Here is a 24,042-nt window from a genome sequence, read left to right as displayed (position 1 = left end):
CAGGTTTCTTAAAATGAGATAAATTTATATATAACTTTAATAATTTGCAATTTAAAGTTTATTAGTGTTAAAAATAATTGCTGTTATAGTTTTTCTTGAAAGATAAACTATTCACTAATTGCTTCTTCAGTTAGAAAATTTTACTCAGTATTTCCCTTAGTTGTTTTCCCAACAAAATTCAATGAGATTTGTATGCATTTGGAATTTAAAGAAATAGCAGTGTGTCTAAATGTAGTAAGACTAGCTAACAGCTCAGTTAGGATGTGGTGGTCTTAAAAGCTTGAATGTATTTTAAACGTAACAGATTATTGCAAGGTTAAATCAGTTGCTAGAATTGGTGATATAAGTTCATCCTTTCAAAAAAAGGCAGTTATTTTTATTTCTTAAAGCACTTTTAAAATATTTAATTTTTGTTAGTCACTAAAGAGAATTAAAAAATTTTAAGGACATGTTAATAACTTTAAGGCTTAAGATCTAGGACTTTACAGCTTAGATTTATTAGCAGCAATATGCAAGTTTTGTTACAATCTAATTTGTATTAGTGTCCAGCATGTTTGGATTAAGAAGCTAAGTAATTGAATGTGGATTGTTAGAAAACCCTATATAAAAGAAAGCTTTGAAGACCATGGCAAATTAAATTGCATTATACATGTGCTTTGAATGAATTCAGTGAGGACTGATAGCTTAGGGCAGTTACTGTGCTCCACCTAGTGATTGAAAATAAAGTAGAAACATACTAATATTAAATGATTTTATTTGTAATAGCAGTTAACTGTCTTACTACTTTGTACTATTCCTTGTGGAACTGAACATTTATGAAGTTCTTTTGGATGTTTGTCTGGAGTAAATACATTTAAATGGTTCCTAGTCAAAAATGTTTGTTAGAGCTAGTAAAATATAGCAAGTCCATGAAATTAAATTTACCATCTACATCTGTGTTTAATATTCGTCTTCTATAACCTTTTTGTTTTTCAGAAAATAATTGGCATAGTTATTGGGAAAACAGATGTCAAAGGCTTTCCAGACAGAAAAAGCTGAGTTCTATTTAACTCTTTGCTTCATTTTTCATCAACTGTGGCTTATGACTCCAACAAAGTATATTTAAGTGATTAAATTTCTCATGCCTGTTTTACTCCTTAAGAGCAATGGCCATGTTCTCTATTGCATGGTAAAGTACTTGATTTAAGGCCACATGTTTGAGGGCATTAAAATCATTTTAATGGTTTTATTTTGTATTTCTCAAACATGATTTTAAAGGCTGTGTATACATTACCAAAATAGCTAGTTAAATTGGCCAACTCATTAATGTCTATCAACGTGTATTTACTGAGCACCTCCCCTGTGTAAAACCCAGTGTAAAGGTAACAGAGAAGTTGTGTTCTTCTCATCATTCTCGAATATCACAGTGTCTGAGAGGATGGACTTGGGGCTAGACTGACTGGGCTCAATTAGTCGCTGAGTCATCAGAGATCTGTCCTATGCACAGCTGTGAAATCCGGGTACATAAAGCTGGGATGAGAATTAAATGAGCTCATACATGTTAGGGTGTGTAACCCCCAGTAAGACCTCCATGTTCACTATCATTATCAGCCTGAGATATAAGTACACAGGTAAATCTCATAGAAGACAGAAAGTGATAAGGAGGAAGGGATTTCCAAGGTCATGAGGAAGGTCTTGAAAGTGTTGAGGGAGAGAAGTATGGCAACAGCATCTGTGTAGTTACTCAAACAACCAGACAATTCAGTGGAAAAAAACCATCTTTCATATGTGGAAAATACAGTTAAGTTTGGCTTAGTCGTTCTGATTGAGTTACTTGAATTGTACAAGAGTTTTAGGACTGTGGAAACATAATCCAAGACTAAAATAGGATTTTTAAAATCAACTGACCTTCAAACTTTTGTAGTTTACATGCAGAGATATGATATAGAATGCCAAAAGTAGCAATTCACTACTATTAGCTTTTAAACTGTCAGTGATTTTTACTGAAGTGTACAGTATAAATGCTTCTATACAGATTGAGGGAATCAGAACTCTAATCAGCCAGCCAATAGTTTTGACAGAAGACATTAATTTTGTTTGAATCACCTGAGTAATTGTGGCTGTGTTAATTGATTCACGATAGAGTAATAGGTACCTTTATTTTTATTTTATCTTATATAATATTCTGTTGTTATTTTTGAGGTAAATAACAAAGATATCATCTCCCACCCAACTCATTTGTGTCTTCACTTTACTTCATTATAATTAATTTTAGATCAGAATTGCCATTTGAATAGTTTTAGAAATTCTATTTATCTGTTTTCTCAGCTGTAAAAGGAATAACTTAAAATATATGAGTTAGAAAAAGATCAAGACTTAAATATATGCTAAAATTACAACAATGAAATATAATTTTCACCTGTCAGACTATGACGGCAGGGAACCTTTTATAATTATGGTACAGTATTCATTTTTTGGAGAAGATACGCTTACTGACTTTAAGAAATATTACACATATAACATATTAATATATTTTCATAAAAATCCAAGCCATACAGAGGTCATAGAGTTGAAAAGTGAAATTCTTTATTTATTCCCCAACTTTTCCAATCCCAGTCCCCAACCCAAAGGTAAGTGCTAACAACAGTTCAATAGATATCTATAATGTGCATTTGTACATTAGGTTGTATTATTTTTTAACTTTTTAAATTGAAGTATAATTGATATACAATATGTTACAGGCGTACAGTATAGCGATTCACAGTTTTTAAAGGTTATACTCCATTATAGTTATTGTAAAATATTTGCTATATTCCCTGTGTTGTATAGTATATCTTTGTAGCTTATTTTGTACCTAATAGTCTGTACCTCCCACTCCCTCCACCTCTACCCTGCCTTTCCCTCCTTCCCTTTCCTCACCGGTAACCTCTAGTTTGTTCTCCATATCTGTGAGTCTGCATTTTTGTTATATTCACTAGTTTACTGTACTTTTTAGATTCTACATGTAAGTGATATCATACAGTATTTGTCTTTCTCTGTCTGACTTATTTCACTTAGCATAATGCCTTCTAAGTCCATCCATGTCACTGTAGATGACAAAATTCCATTCTTTTATGGCTGGGTAGTATTCCATTTTGTATATATACTGTATCTTCTTTATCCATTCATCTGTTGATGGACACTTCCTTGTCTTGGCAATTGTAAATAATGCTGCTATGAACGTTGGGGTGCATGTATCTTTTTGAATTAGTGTTTTTGTTTTTGTTTGGTTATATACTCAGAAGTGGGATTGCTGGATCATACAGTAGTTCTATTTTTAGTTTTTTGAGAACCCTCCATACTGTTTTCCACAGTGGCTGGAGTAATTTACATTCCCACCAGCAGTGTACAAGGGTTTCCTTTTCTCCACATCCTCACCAACATTGGTTATTTGTGTTCTTTTTTATGATCGCTATTCTGACAGATGTGAGGTGATAATCTCATTGTGGTTTTGATTTGCATTTCCCTGATAAGTGATGTTGAGCATCTTTTCATGTTGCATTTTCTCCTTGGAAAAATGTCTATTCAGTTCTGCTGCTCATTTTTTAATCAGGTTGTTTGTTTTTTTGATATTGAGTTGTATGAGCTGTTTATATATGTTGGATATTAACCCCTTATTGGTCATATTTTTCAAATATTTTCTCCCATTCAGTAGGTTGTCTTTTTGTTTTGTCTATGGTTTTCTTTGTTGTGCAAAAGCGTTTAAGTTTAATTAGGTTCAGTTTGTTTATCTTTGCTTTTATTTCCTTCATTTTAGGGAATGGATCCTATAAAATATGGCCATAATTTATGTCAAAGAATATTCTACCTATGCTTTCCTCTAGGAGTTTTATGTTATCCAGTGTTACATTTAGCTCTTTAATCCATTTTGAGTTTATTTTTGTATATAGTGTTAGAGAATGTTCTGACTTCATTCTTTTACATGTAGCTGTCCAGTTTTCCCACCACCACTTATTGAAGAGACTCTTTTCTCCATTGTGTATTCTTGCTTTCTTTGTCATAGATTAATTGACCATAAGTGCATGGGTTTGTTTCTAGGCTTTCTATTCTGTTCCACTGATCTATGTGTCTCTTTTGTGCCTGTGCCATACTATTTTGTAATGCCTTTTTAATTAGCAAAAACAGAAAGAAATTTTATTTGGGGAAAAGAAGTACTTGCTGACCCCTAGTGGTATCTTTTAGTAGCACACATTTATTTGTTTGGAAATAATTAAGATCTGAATTATGACTTAGGTTAAGACAACAGTCAGTGAGAAATGGAGAATCTATGCTAATATATGGATGGTTCAAGCCTACATGTCATTTCCCTCCAAATATATAGATAACTGGGGAAAGGGAACAGAGGAGTCAATAATGAGGTCAGTTAAAAAAAAATAATGAGGTCAGTTATCTACTTTGACAGCTTTGAAATTCATAAAAGTATAACTTACAGAATTTATATCTGAAATAATATTTTATACCATGTGTTTGAGTGTTTTTATCATCAGAATCATATTTGTTCAAAATTTAAGTAAAACTGTTCATTTGAAAAATAAAATCATTGGTTTTCCCTTAGATATTGGATCAGAAAGGTACACTTTCAGTTTCACCATTCGTGATTCAGTGACTCATTTTGTAAATGCAACATCCTGGGGCAACAGAGACTACATCAGATCACTTTCTGACAGCTTTAGGGTTGGTGAGTGCGGTAAGTAAACTGTTCTCTTAGAGTATTAATCCCATGATTTGTTTGTGGTAACTACACTGAAGGAGTCAAAATGAAATAAGATACAATTCTTATTCTCAAGAACCTTATCAGAAAAAAAAATCAAGTGTTAAGAGCATAACACAAGGCATTCAGCATTTAGTTGAAACATACATACATGATAGTCACATATTTTTTCTAGGTAGCTCTATGATCTTTGGTTTATTTCTGTTTCACTTTGCATCAATCCCTATTGTGGCTCTAATCATTTATCTTTCTGTAAACATATAATAGGGTTGCTAAATAGATTTTGATAAAAGATGATACTTAAATTTTTAGTGGGGTTTTAAGAAACTTTACTTTTAGTCTAAAATACCAAATCTTTTGTATCCTCTACCCACCCCCATATCCCTCAGATGGTACAGTGTAGTATAATAAAAAGAGCAAGACTTTGAAAACAGATGGATCTGGATTCAAATCCAAGTATCAGTATTTATTTACATTGTGGCTTTGAGAAAATTTCTTAATATTGTTGGGCCTTAACTATTAATTAATACTCTGTAGATTCTCATGAATGTTAAATGAGGTATTGTGCCTGATATAGAGTGTAAAATTTAGTCACTCAATAGTTAACAGCTCTAGCTTCATACAAGAAACAAGAAAGCATGTATACCAGTTCTATTTGTGTAGAAAAAAAGATGAGAAAGAGTAATACAGACAATTAAACTACTCCTCTCTAATCCTGCAGTATCAAGCAGTCTCTTATGCATACTAGTTACTTAGCATCCAGTCATACATTGCCTTGTGTTATTAACTTTCAGGATTATATGTAATATCTCTCTAACTGAATAAAAAGGTAATTGAACATATGGACTGTGAAGGCAGACAACTTTGCAAACATCTCAGGACCCAGTACAAGTGGAAACATTCCTTGGATGAATGTCAGGACATTACTTACATAGAGCTAAAAGTACATTTCGGTATTAAAATATGTTCTGTGTTGATGTTTGTTGTGAGGATGAGTGAATAAAGGGATTATAAAAGTGTGAAATTGACAATGCTCATAAATCTAAATAGGATTTTGGTGTGTGAAATGACAGATTTTTGAGTCAGAACAATTCTAATTCTAGCTCTACTACTTTCTAGATATAACACATGAAGAAAGTTATTTAACCTCTGTGAACTTCAGTTTCTTCATATGGAAAAAGGGATAATGGATAGTTGTGTGAGGAATTAGCAAAACAGAACACAAAAAAGTCTAACATAGACCGTAAAGAAATGGAAACCCTAAAATGTTAAGTCATAAAGCTGATGAGTTGAGGGGTTAAATCAGGACCCAGATTTCGCATAGCTCTTTAAATACTGCTGTTTTTTTTGAGGGCAAATGTGAATTGAGTGAAGATCAATTAAAGTGTTTGTTTTGTAGAAGAGTATATTATAGCCAAATCAAATGTTCAGTGTAACTAATCAGTAATCTTAATGTGGGTCATATGTTGGGATTTAAACACAAAGCATAAGAACTGTCATCTGAGATCCAGCTAATGGTCATACCCCAGATTCTGTTGCTCACAATGCCACCAGAAAGTGATTGTGAAGGGTATACAATACCAACTCAAAATTAGAACTACCACTGTAATGTTCATTGTTATGTACACTTGTTTTTTAAATTTATCCTGTTACTTTTCGTGATAGCATCATATTTTTCCTTCTGTTTTAGTGATCATTGAAAATCCCCTGATCCAAAGAAAGGAATTAGAAAGAGATGAAAAGTTCAGCCCTGCAACTCCTAGGTAAATCTAGCACAGAGGTCAACTATCTTTGTGCCAGAATGATCACTACTCATAGGTTTTTAAAGTATCAGGTTAGCAGAGAGCTTACAAAGTTATATACTTCAGTTTGAAAATTAGGAGTTTAATTCTTCCTCACAATATTTATCTTTGATTATGAAATAATTTACTTTGATATAGGATCACATAAAAAATGACTTTGTGTTTAATACTTTGATTCTCATTCTTAGATTTACAAAAATTTGATTCTAGTCAAGTTAAAGCTGAACAATGAGAAGAAAAGATAAATCTTGGAAGTCATATATCTGTTTTTTTTCATACTGTCATAACTCTATTCACATATCGTACTATCTTAGTTCAGGTTCCCTGGAAGCAGAGTCCAGAGGAGGATTTTTGTGCAGATGATTTGCTGAGGGAGAGTTCTCAAGAGCAGCCTGTAAGGATAGGGCTGGGGGGAAGCTGAGTAAAGAAGCAGTTAAACTGGAGCCCTGTCTCAGTGTGACCCAAGAGGGAGCTCTGGAGCATGAGAGGCACCTCAGAGTGACACCCCCTAAAGGAAGAGGCTTGGGATTTTTGTACCCTGTATTTACAAGTCATTGGCTCAAGTCCACCCCCCACTCCTGTGGGGGAGGGTGGGCTTAAAGGCATTTCTGACTGAGGGCAGGTCTTGAGAGAAAGGTGAAGCTGGTAAAGGGCTCTGGGTGGGCACAGCAGTCTCTGATACATGCATACCTGCACCCATTTTTCTGACCTCATCCGATAGGTCTCATGTCTCTGCAGCCACATGGAACTTCCTCCACTTTATGAATACCCTGGGCTCATTCTGCACTAACAGCATTGCCTGTTCACGTCTCTCCGCATAGAACAGTCTTCTCCCTTCTGCTTTGATTATGTGCTCTTCTTGTCATTGAAATGTCAGCTTAAATGTCACCTCCTTAGCTCTTCCCACCTACTCTGTCTGTAGTAGCCCTTCCAGTCCCTATTACCAGGACTTCCCCTGTACACAGTGTTATGTGTACCATCGTAACCATGGTCACAGTCTGGGATTATTTGATTAATTGTTCTTGTCTGTCTCCCTCATACATGTAAACTCTGTGATATCATAGGTCTGGTCTGTCTGCTTCGCCACTGTATCCCCTGTGCTTAGACTCGGGTCTGATGCATAATAGGCTCTCAGTATTTATAGAATGAATGCATGAGTGAAGGAAGGGGAGAGCATTCCTGGCAGACAGAACAAACATGAAAACCTCCTGGCCTTTAATAATAGTTTGAACCATATGAAACTGTTGATGTTTGACTACTTTTTCTCTAAAATGGCAGTTTCATAGCCTAGTAGTCTGATGTGGCTGGAATATAGGCAGGAGAACAACAGGAGGAGAAGCAGAGACACCTCACAGACAGCTTTGTTTGTTTTACTAACTTCATTCTTTGGTGATGGCTAGCCCAGAAGATCTTTGAGCTGGGAAATAATGTATTCATATTTGTGGTGTAGGAAGATCACTTTGGCCACCTGAGGAGGATGGACTGTAGGGTAGCGAAGTTTAGGAGACAAAGCAATAGTTTGGGTGAGAAATGATGAGGTAAATACCTGAAGCAGTAGCAGGGGGAGGTGTGCGGAGGGCTGGATTAGAGGCTGCAAAGAGGCTCCTTGGAGGACACTTGGGAGTTGATTGGCTGGAAGGGGAAGAGCCCCTCAGGTTCAGTGTATAAACAGTGTGCATCTACTCCATACAGGGCACTGCAGAAGGAAGTAAAGCACTGTCCTTCATTTAAAGCATATAGGCAGGGCACTCAGTGTCATACAGATGGAAGTGATTTCCACCCCCTCCCCCAGCAACATTTTAGAGTGCTTTTACACCCCATTTTACAGAGAAGGAAACCGAAACTCAGACTGTTGGGCAAGAGCAGTGTGCTTAGAAGTCAGGCACAAATGGGTCCTCAATACATTTTCTTGATGAAAATACATTTTAGAAAAAAAATTTATAACTTTTTCAATGTTTCTAAAATTGAAAAGTATAAATTTTCTTAATGTAGTTTGAATTACAACAAAAATTTAACTGCAAACCTTGAAGTATTTTTCTATTATAACTGTGAACCTTGAAGAAAATCATTTGATATTAACTTTTTGTGTATGTTTCTGCAATTTAGCCATTGTAAACTGTTGCTCAGTGAGAATCACTCAACGGTAAAAGTTTGTTCCAGTTATGAAGTGGATGCCAAGTTAATTTCTTTGATACACTTACCTGTTAAAGAGTCTTGTGATTATTATTCATTGGGTGACATTGTTGCAAACGGACACAGTCTTGATGGAAGAATTATTAATGTCCTTGCAGCTGTGAGGTCGGTAAGTTAAAACCCCAGCAAAGCCAATTTCAATTTGGTGGAGGAGTTTCATCATTTAATTTGTGTTTGGAAAATAATAATCAGCTGGGATAAAATTTTCTCTGTCTTGATCCATCCCCAGCTGAATTTAGAAAATGATAACACTTCTCAGTAAAGGAAAGTAGCATTTTGTCTGTGAATGAGTAGCAAAATAAAATCATATTTGAGTGTTAAATGCAGCACACAGTCATAAATGATCCACTAACTACATGAGAATTTTTCATACTTCAGTTAAGCAAAGGCGCAAATAGAAAGGGTAAATTCATTGACTTGAAGATCTCCATGAGGTTCTTTGAAGGGGTGCAAGTTGGGTAAACCAAGGAATCAATTCGGTGTGTGTTCTCAGAGCTGTCCTGCGATGGGGGAGAGAGTGAGAAGAGAGTGAGATCACCCCCATGCAGTAGGGGCCCAGGGAGGTAACGCAGGGCATTGGCATCAGCATCCTGTGCCACAGGCAGGGCAGGATGACACTCTGTGGGGTGCCAGGGAGTGTTTCCCCGTCCTCTGCATCCACATCTCCCTCTTACCCAATTATTGCAGCAAATTTTGAACTCCTTTGGACAAATGAAAGTCACTTGGCAGGAAGTTAAGTTTCACAAAATAAAGTAGATGAGGAAAATTAAAGGGGCAAGATCAACTCTGCAATATATGGGAATAATGATAATCAGAAGACCAAAAAAAAAAAAAAAAAAAAAAGGAAATGGACATAGGTACTTGCAGGTAACATTGTGATTGCTAATTGTGTTTCCATGTTAAATGACCGAGAGGGTGTCGATTGTCCTAGATGACAGACTGACAGAGGCCATGTCTGCTTTGTTCACCACCCTGCCCAACCTAGCACAGTGCCTGCCACACTGTGAGCACCAAGTATAACTCAGGATGGAGGAATAAATACCCTCTATGACAATCTTGAAAAAGGGGAAAAATTCCTTTCTGGGCAACTTAGTTTCAGTCTTCCTTAAATATAGGATATGATCTCTCAATTCCCCTGAAATTCTATATAATGCCACTATATTGCAATGTAGTAAGAATTTTCTAAAACCCAGTATGGATATAAAAACTGCAACAGTTTTTTCCATGCCCCCCCACCCCGGCCCCTTGAGTCTGGTACCTTCTTTCATAGAATTATATGACTTCTTTTTTTCTTGCATGCCTTTCTTCTCCCATTTTGCTTCCATCCCTCTTATATTTCCTTTTCTTTGCCTTTTTATTTAACCTGTTCTTTCTTCCTTCTCACCTCTACTTAGGTCTCTTCACTTTAAAACTGTCTTTCATACAATTTTCTTACCTCCTGTGATATGGTAGGCCTGTCCTTCCTGGCTGTCCTTCCCTCTGACTTTTTTTTCCCCCTAGATCCTGCTCTTCTGTAAGCAGCTGTAAGTCTTTCTTTAGCTCTTTCCCATGGAGCTCAGCCCTGCGAATAGATGCAGTGGTGACAATGGAATGGGGGCAGCTAGCAGACTGTCCGTGCTTGGCCATTGCTCTGTGGCTGTCAGAGGTGCCTGCTGTTCCATGTGAGAACTCCCTGAGGGCATGGAAGGGCCCGTGAATTCACTTTCACCTCCATGATCCTCTCAGGCTGCAATGTGGACTGAATCAAATGATGTATCAAAGCATATTCCTACATATCCCTCATTTGATCCTCACCAGCTTATCCCTATGAAGGCAGCAAAGGAAGTATTGATATCTATACCTGGGGTGGCAAGATAAGGACATTGAGGTCTGGAGAGATGAGTCATCCAGTCACATGAACTCCATGCCAAGCCCTATGCTAAGTCATGGGGATACATAGATATTGAAAATATACTTTTACCCTCAGTGAGTCCACAAAGATGCCACCTAGGGGCTTGTCATGGAGCATTTGTTCTAACATGTTGGAAAGATCCCACAGTCTTACTTAAAGCACATGTATCTGTATCTCTCGTCAATCAAAGTGTGTAATTTACAACTTAAATACACCTAGTTTAAAGATAAAAGATGCCTTTAAGTCATCAAATATATATATTAGTAATTTTTGCTATTTCTAATTTGTTGTTTAAAAGGTAAATATTTGAGTATTTTTATCAACAAATATTTAAGTACCTCTGTAACTACAGGTGAAGAAGAATAACAATTTCCTTCAATTTTTAAGGTTGGAGAGCCAAAATACTTTACAACTTCAGACCGAAGAAAAGGCCAGAGGTGTGAAGTTAAACTCTATGATGAGACAGAATCTTCTTTTGCAATGATATGGTAACTTCGCACATCTGTTCCAAACTGTGAAATCCATGCTGTTATCACCAAGTCAGAACATTTTAATTTTATCATAAAGATGTTGGATTTCCTATCAGGAGAGGAATAATGATAAGAGAGAAATTATATTTAAAAAATAGGGGGTGGGGGGTATAGTTCACTGGTAAAGCGCATGACTGGCATGCATGAGGTTCTGCATACGATCCCCAGTACCTCCGTTAAAGGGGAAAAAGTACTTAAGGATGTGGGAGTAGCTTAGTGGTAGAGCATGTGCTTAGCATGCACGAGGTCCTGGGTTTAATCCCCAGTGCCTCCATTAAGGGAAAAAATATAAATAAATAAATATACCTGGCTCTTGTATGTTGAGTCATTACAGTCTGATTACCTTAAAATGAGATCTTTTGGGATTGCACAGATGGACACTACTGTTTATTATTATTTATTATTGTACTCTGTTTTATAACAAATGGTGATTTATGAGGTCCCATTGATAAAGAATAAGCCAGACTTTCCGTGATTGCTTGGGTGGTAACCTGGAGCCAGGCCATGGAAAGATGGTAGAAAAGCAAGCGTTGCACATGCTGGGTTCTGTGAAGTTCCCGGAGTGTCACATGTCGGGTGGAGCTACTTCCTGAAGCATCACAGGATATAACATGGCAGTGTTTAGACTCCAGAAGCCTGAGTAGCAAAGCACTTAATTTGAAACAAGCCTTCAATCCATCAAGTCCCCTCAGCAGTTTATCCATTGTGGCAACCCTCCCTTAATGGTATGAAAGAATGACTTAAAATATTTTAGACTTGTAGTCACTTAGTTCTAACTAGCCTGGAGTAATCTGAGAGGTAGAAAAAGAAGGAACTGAAGTAGCAAAAGCTGTTAGAGACAAATGGTGTGAAGGAATGATTTATCACGTAGGTGTTAAATTCTCTGTGAAATAGACAGTGTAGCCCTGCAAAATGCAGAAGCCAAGATCCTTAACTGTGCCTTTGACCACCTGGGGGATTATTAACCCCAGCCATTAAGACATTCTTTTTCTGGTAAATAAAGTGGTCACTGCCAGTTTTTTCTAATGTATTTGATTTTTAATCACTTGTTTTAACACATACAGTTGGGATAATGAATCTATTCTTCTTGCACAGAGCTGGATGCCACGAAAAACAGGTATCGTATTTCTATGATTGTGTTCAGTATTTGTCATTTTTAATCCCCCTATGTAATAATTTTAAAATGGCTTTTTTCCTAAACAGTAATATTTGCCTCAGATGTAAGAATAAGTTTTGACAAATTTCGGAACTGCATGACAGCAACTGTAATCTCAAAAACCATTATTACAACTAATCCAGGTAAAAAGCCATCTGAAATTTTTTATCCCTTTGGAAATGACTATATCACATATTCTAATATCTCTGCAGTGTGCTTACGAATGGAAATGAAGCTTGGATTTCATTTGAGTTAAAAGTGAAAAACTGCTTTATATGACTTTTAAAAACTTACAATGAGCTATATCTTTGATATCTTTACTAAAGAAATGTGAAAAAGCAGACTTATTTTTAAAGCATCATCCCTTGTGATGATTATTGAGAAATCAATGCTGTTGATTGGATAATCTAAATTATTGACTTTTTAAAAAATAACTTGTTTCACTTCATTGAAATAACTTAGTGCTAGAACATAGAGAACATACATGTAGTATCATTAGTTCATAACTGTGAGTGGTTGTTAAGGGTTTGCAGCTTATTCCAGCATGAAATAGGAGAGCAGGATTGGGGAGATGCAGGGGCTGGTGCACTTAAGTATCCTCAGAGTTCTTTGTAGTGCAGGTAGAAAGATCGGCCCAGCACTGTAGAAGACTACAGAACTCCCAGAAATGGAACGATCCTTCATAATCTCAAGAAGATATAAATATAGTTGTGTATCATTTTCAATATAAGCACATTCTTTGATCAATAACAAAGCATCAATAGTGACTGAGAAGTACAGGGAATATTAACTCGTTGACCAAATCAGAATTTTTAAAAATAAAATTACTATGAGATATGCATAAAATAACAAGACTCTGTTTTTATATGAGTATATGGATCTTGCTCTTCTGCTGCAGGAACACTGTCTCCTTGAAAGCAGTGTCATGGGAGGTAAAGCAACACTCACTTACTTGTCCTTCATTAAACTCTCATCTCCTGTCACATGCTATGTGCTGGGCACTGTTCTGGGGCCCAGTGACAAAACACAAGTATTTTCCCCTCATTGAGCTCACATTCTAGCCAGGGAGAGACAGATAATAATGATAACACAGCCATGAATTATGAAATGCTTGAGAAGTAAAAGAGGAGCAAGGTCAGGAGGGTCCAGAAGGCTACAGTGTGTGTAAGGCAGCCTGCTGTTTACATAGGTGGTCAGGTGGGCCTCCCTGGGAGGGCGACATTTGAGCAAAGATACAGTGAGGCAGTGAAAGGGTTAACCACAGGAAAAGAGCACACCAGGCAGAGGGAACAGCCAGTGCAAAGGCTGTGAGGCCAGTGTGGCTGGAGCTAATAAAGCAGGGCAGGAGGAGTCGAGGTCAGAGAAGAAATGGTAGTAATGGCGAAAGCCTTACAGTCTGAGAAATGGATGCTGGATTTTACTCTGTAGGAAAGGAGGAGCAGGGCAGTGATGTTATCTAAGTTCTAAAAAGATTGCTCTGGCTACTTTGTTGTAGGTTGATGGGAACACAACCATAGTCTGTTCTCAACACAGGACAATAGTGCCACTTTTCAATTTCTTTTTTTTCTTTCTTTTGAGGAGGGTACTATGGTTTCTTATTTTTAATATTTTGTTAATACTAATAGACTGTTATTAGTGTATTTAATAACATCAGTGATGGAAAATCTCCATCCTCTAAGGGTAAATTTGGCTTGGGAAAATTTCTAAAAAAATTGGATTTGTTGGATTTGTCTGGTGGAAAAGATGATCAAGCTTGACAGTAGTAATTATATTGAAATGTCAAAACTAAGTTAATGAGACAGATTTGAAGGATGTTGTGCATTTGGCTCTGAAACCAGATTCAAAGGAGAAGTGTCAAAGTGTTTTGAGCAACGCCAACATCATTAGAATAAATGCCTAAATGCCTCAAGGAGACAAATATAAAAGAGGATATGTATAACGGTGTATGAATTTCAATACGCTTATTGAAACAGCGTATGTCTGATTTCCTGGGCTTCACCTGCCAGTAGAAATGAAGAACCTCTAAATGGTTTGAGCTTTCATCCTAGCCAGGATGTCTAGGTTCCTGCCCTGAGAGAGTTCATCCGATGGGGAAGGCAGAATTTCCGCCCCCACCCCCACCCCCACCCCCACCCCCACCCCCGCAGTCAGTCTGGGATGGCCCTGTTGTCCTAAGGGATCTTGACAGCAGTGCCTACACCCCACCATTCCTATCAGCTTCTGTCCCAGGATGCTCATTGGTTTGATTTCTGTGGCCTCACTCCAGCATCTACTTCCAGCTTATATGCAGTAATTCTGTCAGTGTTTCAAAAGTATTCATTCATTCACTTGTTAATTTACAAATATTTAGTGATTGCCTTTTATTTGCCAAGTACTGAGGTAACTTAAACACCTTCTGAACAAGGAAGTACATGAGTGGATGGATGGTCAGATGGATGGAAGGATGGTCACTATATCAGATACTGGAAGTACAGACATGAAAAGGCAAGGCCCCTGCCCAGGATTCCAGTCTAGTTCTGAGAAAGAAACAACAGTGATAAGACTTGTGGTACAAAGCGACATGGAGGAAGAAGGCCTAACTCTATCCAGGGGAGCCAGGGGGCATAAGCATTGGCAGGACAGTTCATAGAATATTGGAGATGGTGATGGAGGGCTGAAAGACAAGCAGGTGCTGGAGGTTGGGGCTTGGGGTCAAAGGATGACAGAGTCATGTGAGAGCCCCTTTTCAAAATGAGGTTCTTGTCTTCTGGCACACCATCTGACTAGTCCTGAGAATACTCATATCCTAAATTGAGAAGCAAGTTTTTCAAATAACCTTAAATTTTTTCCTGACTAGAAAAGAAATACATATAAAATTCAGAAAATACACAAAAACATAAAAAGGAAAACAAAGATCACCTATAAATTCACCATCTTATAAGAGATAATCATTTCTTAGATATGTATTCTTCCAGATGATTTTACCTATGTATTTTTTTAAATGAAAGAGAATTTGTAAGCTGGTCTTTAAACTCACAATATCTGGTGTACATCTCTCTGTGTTAATAGAGCACCACATCACATTGTTAATGGCTTTGTAATATTCTATTTGACTGTATTCTTATATGGCTTTGCTTTTTACCATTAAAAATAATTTTGGATCATTCATAGCCATTTAAAAAGTAATTGGTATGCTTTTTACTTATTATGCTTTTTCATTTTAAGATACACCAGAAGCTAACATCCTACTGAATTTTATAAGAGAAAATAAAGAAACAATTCCTCTGGATGATGAAATTGACAGTTATTTGAAAGAATCCATCAATTGTAAGTGACCTTTAAGAATTATTTGACTTTTTAAAAGGCCAGAATTTGAGCCTGTAAAGTTGCATAGTAAAAGATACTATATTCTTATTATGTAACTGCTATACTTCCACTTTTTAAAAGGTAGTTAAGGAGAGGGTGTATATATAGCTCAATGGTAGAGCACATGCTTAGCAAGCATGAGTTCCTGGGTTCAGCCCCCAGTACCTTCATTTAAATTTTTTTAAAAGGTAGTTTAAAACTTTTAGAGGCTTATATAACCTTTTGCCAATCTGATGAGAGCTAATGACCCTCTCCCCAGAAGAGTAGCTGTACCCACACATAGAATTTTGCATAAAATGTCATGCGTTCACAGAAACCTAAACCCATTCAGCCCAGGTTGAGGCTCACCTTTAACAGGGATGCTGTTTGTTGCCGTCTGTGGCTTATGCTTAGACACCTGGGAGAATGAGGAAGCCCAGAGGGAAGACTTAGATCACTCCCTGAAGGCATGTCCTATAATTTCATGCTAGGAGATGAAATACTTCCTCATAACTGAGGATACCTAATTCATCTCAAGAGAGTAACAATTGAATTAAGCATGAAATAAGTTATTCTGCAAGTCACATGTAAAATAAGAACTTTGTCACGCTTTCCTGGGGATACTTAACACGTTTCTTTTCAATAGCTATCACTAATAGAAAAAAAAATACTACTGGATCAAAATTATAGGTACCATCTTTCTGCCTACAAGGAAGGACAAGCTTGAAGTTATATTGTTTTTTAGAGTTAAAATAAAGCTATTATTGCTACTTTGGAAGCTTTTTAAAATGTCAGGTCGTTTGCAGATACTGCCATTTCAGAAGACCTTCAGGAAGTAAAAAAGTGTTCACTGGGCCTTGAGTTGGATTTGCTACAGCGTATGTCAGTCCCTGCCCATTACTCAGCCTTGAAAATAGGGAAAAGAACAACAGTGCCCACTCTAGACTCCTCTGGGCTACTCAGCGCTAAAATATTTGTGTGGAAAAATTTTCCTGATCAATGGCTCATGTCAAAGTAACCACAAAAGTGGTGCTTAAGTTCCCCTTTCTTTTATTTCAATGTGGAAATTTTTATGATGAAATTCACTCAGAGGCAAAAATAAGTTTCTATATCTCTTAAAATGCTTGTTATTCCCATGAAAAACTTATAGATTGAAAGTAAGTATTTCAGGGTAAAACTATCAATATTTTCTTTAAAGCTTTTATTATTTTTATGTAAAATAATACTCAATATAAGAAAAGTAAATGCACCAAACAGCCCAGAAATAAAACAGTGCTATTTTGTGAACATCTTCTAATTCATCTTCCAGTGCATATGTGCTAACAGCAGGATAAAGACATACAAATAAGATAGATAAGTAGATACATATAGTTATAATTTTTATTGAAAAAATTGAATTTCTTGTGCTAGACAGCAACGAAAGAATAGTGAAGTGCTGAAGGAACTGGGCAACTTCTGTTAAAAGCTTTCTTACCCAAGTAATATTTAGACTTTTAAGATTCCTCTAAGATTAAGAAAAGTTAAAATGACTAATAGGGTTACTTGTTTTTAGTTTTGTAAATTTCCTTAACTAAACTTTTTAATCGAAGTATAACCGATACACAGAACAGTGAACAAAGTATAAGACAGCGCCCTGCATTGTCATGTAGGAAACACACCTGTTTAGCATCATTCCCCCCAGGAAGTAATTGCCAGGGCCCAGAAGACCCCTTGTGACCTCCTAAACAGGATTCTCACTTCTCACATGATAGAAACCACAGATGAATTTAGCCTATTTTTGACTTTTTAATATGAAATCGTATCATGTGCTTTCACTCTTGTGTCTGACTTCTTTTGTTCAATATTTCATTTGTGTCATCCACACTGCTGCGTGTAGTATTGCTTTTTGTTGATGTATACAATTCCATTATATGACTATATCACAATTTCTGTCTCTGTCTTATTGTTTCCTATTACAAAATTTCTACTTTCTCTTTGAATGTGACTTTAGGTGAACCTCTGTTTTTCTGTTGAATATACATATTCCTAGGAGGAATACTGCTTCATCATGTATGTGCACTTTTAGATTCTGCCAGATGGCTTTCCAAAATGTTTGCACCAATTTACAGTTCTACCAGTTCTACCAGTAATGTTCAGGAGTCCCACTGCTCCACATTCTCACCAGTGTTTGTACTGTTAGTCTTTTAAATGGTGAATGTTTAGAGATATCCTTCTGTTGGTTAATTTGCATTTACTTGATGATGAGTGAGGCCAATATGTTTATTGTCCATTTTTATATCCATTATGTTAAGTCTTTTTAAAGTCTCTTCCCCATTTAAAATTTAATCGACTGTCTTTTTCTTATTGATTTTTAAGAATCCTTTAGATATTCTGGATATGAGTCCATTGTCTCCTTGTAGATTCCTAGCATCTCCTGCTCTATAGCCTGCCTTTTCACTCTTTTAATGGGCTCTTCTGATGACCAGAAATTATTTGTTTTAATAAAGATTACCTTCTCATTCTTTTCCTTTTTTTTTTTTTTTGGCTTATTTTTGCTTTCATGTCCATTTATATAATCAGTTTTAATCTATCATATATAATATTTTTTCTGTTACATAACTTAATCTACTACATATTCTCATTTAAGCTTTTGTAGCTTTTCTATTTGGATGTAATCCTTTGGAGTTCTTAGAATACACATAGAACTGTAATAACTTTTTTTCTTTTTTAGTAAATTCAATAGTTGATGTCTATACAGTTGAACAATTAAAGGTAAAAGCTTTGAAGAATGAAGGAAAAGCTGATCCTTTCTATGGAATTCTTTATGCTTACATTTCTACACTGAACATTGATGATGAAACTACAAAAGTAGTTCGAAATAGATGGTAAGCAGTCAAATTACTTTTAGAAAGTTCATTCTTATAAGAAATAAAACAATTATTGTTAATAAACTTTAAACTCTATAGAATTTAAAGCTATTCTTTGACATAATAGTGGTTATGTATTTGAGAGAAATGTGTAAATAAATAACCCATACTGAAGTTTCCTTGGCATAGTGTTTATATTCAAAGATTATAATTGCCTCTTGAAGTAAAATTTAATTTACTGTGTTTCAGAAATCCTAAAACAGAAAGGTATAACACTGTCAGAAACTTTTAAGTGGGATGACAAACTATTGTTTTATAATACATTAAAAAGTTATTTTGATTACCACATCCTATAGCAATACAAGTGATAGCATTTTAATAAATCATTTCAACTGCATGATGAATATGACTTTCAACCTCTCCTAGGTCAAAGTTAGTATCTACTTCCATAGAAAAGTAAACACCAATAGATTTAATAATCTTAGCCAAAAGATGCTTGGCAAGGAAAGTCTAAAATGTTTTTTGTGAGTCTCCCTATGGATTTGTAATTAAAAATTTTTGACATAGTTCTAGATTCACGTGGCACTGTAAGAAATAATATAAAGAGGTCCCCTGTACACTCTGTCATCAAGTTTCTCCCAATGGAAACATTTCGCAAAACTATAGTATCACATCACTGACAGTAATGACATTAATTCAATCCACTGACCTTATTCAAATTTCCCCTGATTAACGTGCATCATTTGTGTGTGTGTGTGTGTGTGTGTGTGTGTGTGTTACATTCCATGTAGTTTTATCACATGTGTGGATTTGTGTGTCTACCACCACAGTTAAAATATTGACCTATGGATTTTTGAAACATTTTATGATTCAGTATTAAGGTTAAAAAAAACTAACATGGAGGCAATTGTGTAAGGCAGGTGCTTATTTTTTGAAAACTATTTTTTTCATTAAAATGTATTGTCTCCCTTATTTTTCCCTACATCTTTAATACTGAGATCTGAGGAAAAGCATCTAAAATTTACTTAGAAAGTGATTTGTGGCTTACAAGAAACCAGTATCTTCAGATCATTCCCTCTGCTTGAGAAATTTGAATTAGTCTTCCTATTCAAATTGGCTAAAGTAATGCCTTCTTCAAAAATATAGAATATCATGTAATTACCCCTGAAAGAGAGGAAATGTGTTACCAGCAGTACTAACTCCCCAACCCTAGGGTTATTCTGTAGATAGATATACAGAAGACCTAGTACAGGACCAAGTATGTATTCATGGAATCCAGGCTTCCTAGGCACAAGACAGGATTCCTGCCCTCAACCTCTGAGCCAGGAGATAAAACAGACATACCTGCAACAACATGAAATAGGATGTGACAGGATATAAGTCCCTGCGGAAGTCTAAGTTGTGCAGCTGTTCAGAGAAGGGAAGGGATAGGGCTAGGGAACAGGAGAGGAAGGCCTTAGCAGGAAAGTGAGCCTGGGCAGGAACCCCAGTATGGGGAAAGGTAGGAGGAAGGATAGTGGGAGGACTGGCTTATCCCAGTTTTCCATGCAGGAATACTGAAAATTAGGTTGACTGGGTAGAAAGCATGTTGTATCATTTTGCATCATACCTTGGTATTTCATAGGTCTATTGTGTACCCTGTTCAGCACTGAGCACTCTGTAATTATACTCCGTAAATATTCCATGTGCTGACTAGAGTAAAAGTCTAAGTGGTGATTCTTCTGGTCAGATTTGTCACTTAGAGCCTTCCCATTTTATCGTCTTTGTTTCTTTTCAGTTCAGGTTGTGGTTACATCGTAAATGAAGCATCCAGCACTTGTACAACTTGCAACAAAGATTCTTCGGGATTTAAATCTGTTTTTCTCAGCTTCGATATGCTAATTGATCTTACTGATCACACAGGTACCCTCCATTCCTGCGGTCTCACAGGAAGTGTTGCTGAGGAGACTTTGGGCTGCACGGTAAATAGAAAAAAGGAAAATATGTTTAGAAATACTTCCAAATTAAATTCTCTTCTCCCAAAATATAGGCTCTTTTGGTGAGCATTTGATAGAAGTTAATTAATTAATAAAGAAGTCTGGGAAAACTCAATCTTGATTTTTTGAACAAATAAATTATGTGTTGTATATTAAAATTGTAGCTAACATTAACTGTTAGGAATAATGAGAGAGGCCCTTGAACACAGTGGAGAATAAACATGACATTTTATATAGTCAGATAACAATGGGCAAAACAACACATGGAGACACTGAGCAGGGTCCTTCATGGGGAGAGTTTGGCAGTATTTCAGGTACCCATGTGTATCAAGCCAGCAACTCTAGCACAGCAGCAGAGATTAGCTTGTACACTTGATGTTAGGTTTGATGCTTTTATTGTTAAAACCTGCTCCTGAAGTTTAGCAACCTCAGTGCTTTCCGCTTTGTTAAGAGGGGCGCTTTCTGTGCCAAGCCACTGGACTGGCTTCAGAGATTCAGTTTAGAGCTTTGCTAGCCTCATCTCCTTCATCAAGAGAACTGAGCTATAATTACTATGGATAAAATTTCATTTCTAGTAAGCAAACTTAAGTTTCACATTATTGTCAAGATGGGTTATCTGTATATTCTTTGGAAATATTTGTTTGATTTTTTTTTTAACCAGGTAAATGAGTTTCTTGCAATGACAGATGAACAGAAGACAACATTGAAGTGGCAATTTCTTTTGGAAAGAAGCAAAATTTATTTGAAAGTTAGTGCATTTTACACTTCTATGTTATTCTGTATGTTCAAACAACAAGAAAATCCCAGAGTAGGATCTATAAATTAGGGAATTTGTTATTTCTAATAATGCCCAGTTCCCAGATATGCAGAAGGATTCAGCTACCATAGAAACAGTAGAAGTAATCAGGTTTTTTCCTACAGTATAAAAGAGTTACAAATGACCCAAAAGAAAAAGACCAGCAAAGAAAACATCCATTAATGTTAACTCCAACTGGGCTCTAGAGGCAAAGCTGGGTCCCCCTGCCCCTATGTGCTGCGCTTCTCACTTCAGTGAGCAGTATGCAGTAGCATAGTTAAATGCTTAGATGCTGCGGTGAGACAGACTTGGGTTTGAATCTCAGCTCCACCACTCCTCAGCCTTTGTGACCCTGGAGGTTAATAAACTTCTCTAAGTCTCTAAAATTCTGTGATCCTTCAACTAGGATCAGAGCAGACTCCTGCAGCAATAGCAACAATTCAGTGTTTGAGGGTCACAGAATCTTAGTGTTAAAGGTGTAAAATGGGCAGTGAGACAAACTCCCCTTGTTTTGTAAATGAGGAAAATGGGGCCAAGAAATGTTGGTACCTGCCCCAGGTCACAGGTGAGATAGGGCTACAGCAGACATTGTTTCAGATGTTTTCTCCTTTCATTTTCAAGTTCTTAAGTGAGTTTATTTGTCGATATTTATCGTACTAGAACTTAGCAATTAAGTTTGTAAAAATTTAATTTTAAAAATTTGAGAAAAATTTAAAACATTCATGAGCACACATTCTTTTAGCAGTCAGAATGATGTACCATCTCATGTAGGCTCTAGAAAACATCATAGTATTATTATAAAAATAGCTTTGATCTCATGGAGACCCTGAAAGAGTCTTTGAGAATGCTGTGTCTGCTCTATCTCAGCCTCATAAGCAGGTTTTCTCATTTTCCAGTGGCTTCCTTCCCTTGCTTGCCTTCCAGAGCATTCCTCCCCTATGCTCCTCAAGCATATCTGAATACGTTGCAGACATGGAGTCACCAATGGCCTCACCGATATTTCTAGGACCTCAGTTTGAGGCCTCTTCATTATGAAGTCAAAGAGGGAAGTTATGATAATATACTGCATCTCTTCCACCATTAGCATCAATCCACTGAAATACTGTACTGTCTATTCGCAAATCAGAATATCCTCAGATCCTTGTCCAACTTAATGTTTTCCCTCCAAACAGGAGGTGCAATTGCTATGACTTTGATCAATTTAAATTCATGGCAACTTACTTATAGTTTCCCAAACTTGATTCAAACATAACAACAAATTGCTCTCAAGTGAAAGGATAGTGTTCCTTTCCAAAGAATATGTTACAAAGATATTTGTCAGATTTAACAAAGATTTAAAACAGATGGAAATGATTATATCACAAAATGTAATAAAGATCATGAGACTCAAATACAAATTTAATTACTATAAATCAGTTAAAACAGTACATGTAATTTAAAAAATAAGAACTTAAATTGCCCTGCCAATATGATAAAAAGAAAGGATTTCCATAAGGATTGGACATTTTATATGTTTATCATATTTCAGTTAAAAATCATGGCTACTTAAAATGGTTCATTTGGTGGGATTTCAAAGTGAGGTATTCATTTTAATGTTTTAAAACAGTGATATTATTACAGATCCTTGTAAGGTCTGATATTAGTGTTAAAGAATAATTTTCAAAAAGATAAAACTGTGACTCATACAAAAATAAAATGAACACGTCAAAGATTTAATTCAATTCTTGAATAATGAAGGAAATTAAAATGGCTAGCTGATGGGTCCTTCCACGCTATACTAAACAAAATGTCCGTGAGAGTGCTTTGTAAATTGTAAAAAGACAGACATTATTAATAAACTGCATCGTGGTATCCCGATACTCTAACAGATCACGTTTCTGCAGCAGGTTCACATCTGTCACCGCTGGTGGTGCAAACACATGTTAAGCCCTTTTTTATTCATGTTGGATTTGAAATCCCAACTTTCCTACCAGAAAGAAAGGTTATGAAAAAATGACATGGATTTTTACAAAATCATTCAGAAGCTAGATCTGTAATTTCTCTCCAACTCTGCCTGAGCCTGGAATGCTTTCCACCATCTTACAACTTTAATTGAAGTTTATGTTCACATCTGTAAACAAAACTCATTGCTGTTTTCTATTTGTAGTCATTGGTTTTCAACTTTATATACAAGGTGGTTTAAAAAGGAACTCTCTCTCTTTTTCTCCCTACAGTTTTTTTTATCACATAGAGCAAGGGGTGGACTGAGAATTAGTGTGCTCTCCTGTAAGCTTGCAGATCCTATTGAAGCAAGTAGGAACTTGTCTGGACAACGAAATGTTTAAAAAATACCATTTTAAACTCTGGAAAAGAATACGAGTTTTCACCGCCTTTAAAGTGGACAATGAAAGAAAAGTGGAAAATGAATTTGAAAATTATGGATAAAATTGCTTTTTGTTCAAATGTGATGAGAATGTGTCTATAATTGTTATTCTGTTTCCCGCTGGAGTTGGCTTGGGGTAAATCCTAAAGTCTCTCTCTTACTCAAGCTTGTTTCTTATAAGGCTTGTTTCTACTGGCTTTGCCTCCTTTCTTCCCAAGTTGGAAAATGTTTGCTTGAATTAATAAACAAGCTTAATCTTTCCCACAGATATGATTTCTTGTATTAAGCCCCTTTCCTCTTTGTCTTGTTTGCCTGGAGAAAGAGCAGAACCTCTAAAAATGACTTGGCCATGGCTCAGACTACTTTGCTGGAGCCGACAGCAGAGGCATCAGGCTCTCCCTGCACTGGGTGGTTACAGAAGTCCATGAGTGAAGCTG

At 36.3% G+C, this 24,042-nt stretch overlaps 1 protein-coding gene across 7 annotated transcripts in view; it reads left to right on the top strand.

The window, feature by feature from the left end:
* The window catches only part of MEIOB (meiosis specific with OB-fold), a 29,927-nt gene extending 6,056 nt beyond the window's left edge, over nt 1–23,871 (top strand). For 3 of the 7 annotated variants that reach the window (XM_032460125.1, XM_032460123.1, XM_032460122.1), the window contains 12 exons: nt 976–1,033; nt 4,574–4,705; nt 6,420–6,492; nt 8,638–8,833; nt 11,003–11,103; nt 12,210–12,262; nt 12,349–12,444; nt 15,506–15,607; nt 18,336–18,489; nt 20,249–20,432; nt 21,109–21,195; nt 23,457–23,871. In XM_032460125.1, the coding sequence (XP_032316016.1) occupies nt 11,096–11,103; nt 12,210–12,262; nt 12,349–12,444; nt 15,506–15,607; nt 18,336–18,489; nt 20,249–20,432; nt 21,109–21,195; nt 23,457–23,567 (795 nt within the window). In that variant the 5' untranslated portion in view covers nt 976–1,033; nt 4,574–4,705; nt 6,420–6,492; nt 8,638–8,833; nt 11,003–11,095 and the 3' untranslated portion in view covers nt 23,568–23,871. Of the gene's footprint in view, nt 1–975; nt 1,034–4,573; nt 4,706–6,419; nt 6,493–8,637; nt 8,834–11,002; nt 11,104–12,209; nt 12,263–12,348; nt 12,445–15,505; nt 15,608–18,335; nt 18,490–20,248; nt 20,433–21,108; nt 21,196–23,456 lie in introns of those variants that run through there. The other 4 variants (XM_032460124.1, XM_032460128.1, XM_032460126.1 and 1 more) reach the window with 4 other exon arrangements.
* Nucleotides 23,872–24,042: the final 171 nt, after the last annotated feature.

Source organism: Camelus ferus, chromosome 18, assembly GCF_009834535.1.
Source record: "Camelus ferus isolate YT-003-E chromosome 18, BCGSAC_Cfer_1.0, whole genome shotgun sequence".
Lineage (NCBI taxonomy): Eukaryota > Metazoa > Chordata > Mammalia > Artiodactyla > Camelidae > Camelus > Camelus ferus.
The sequence above is the reverse complement of the archived record's forward strand: the minus strand, read 5'-3'. Positions and strand labels throughout refer to the sequence as shown.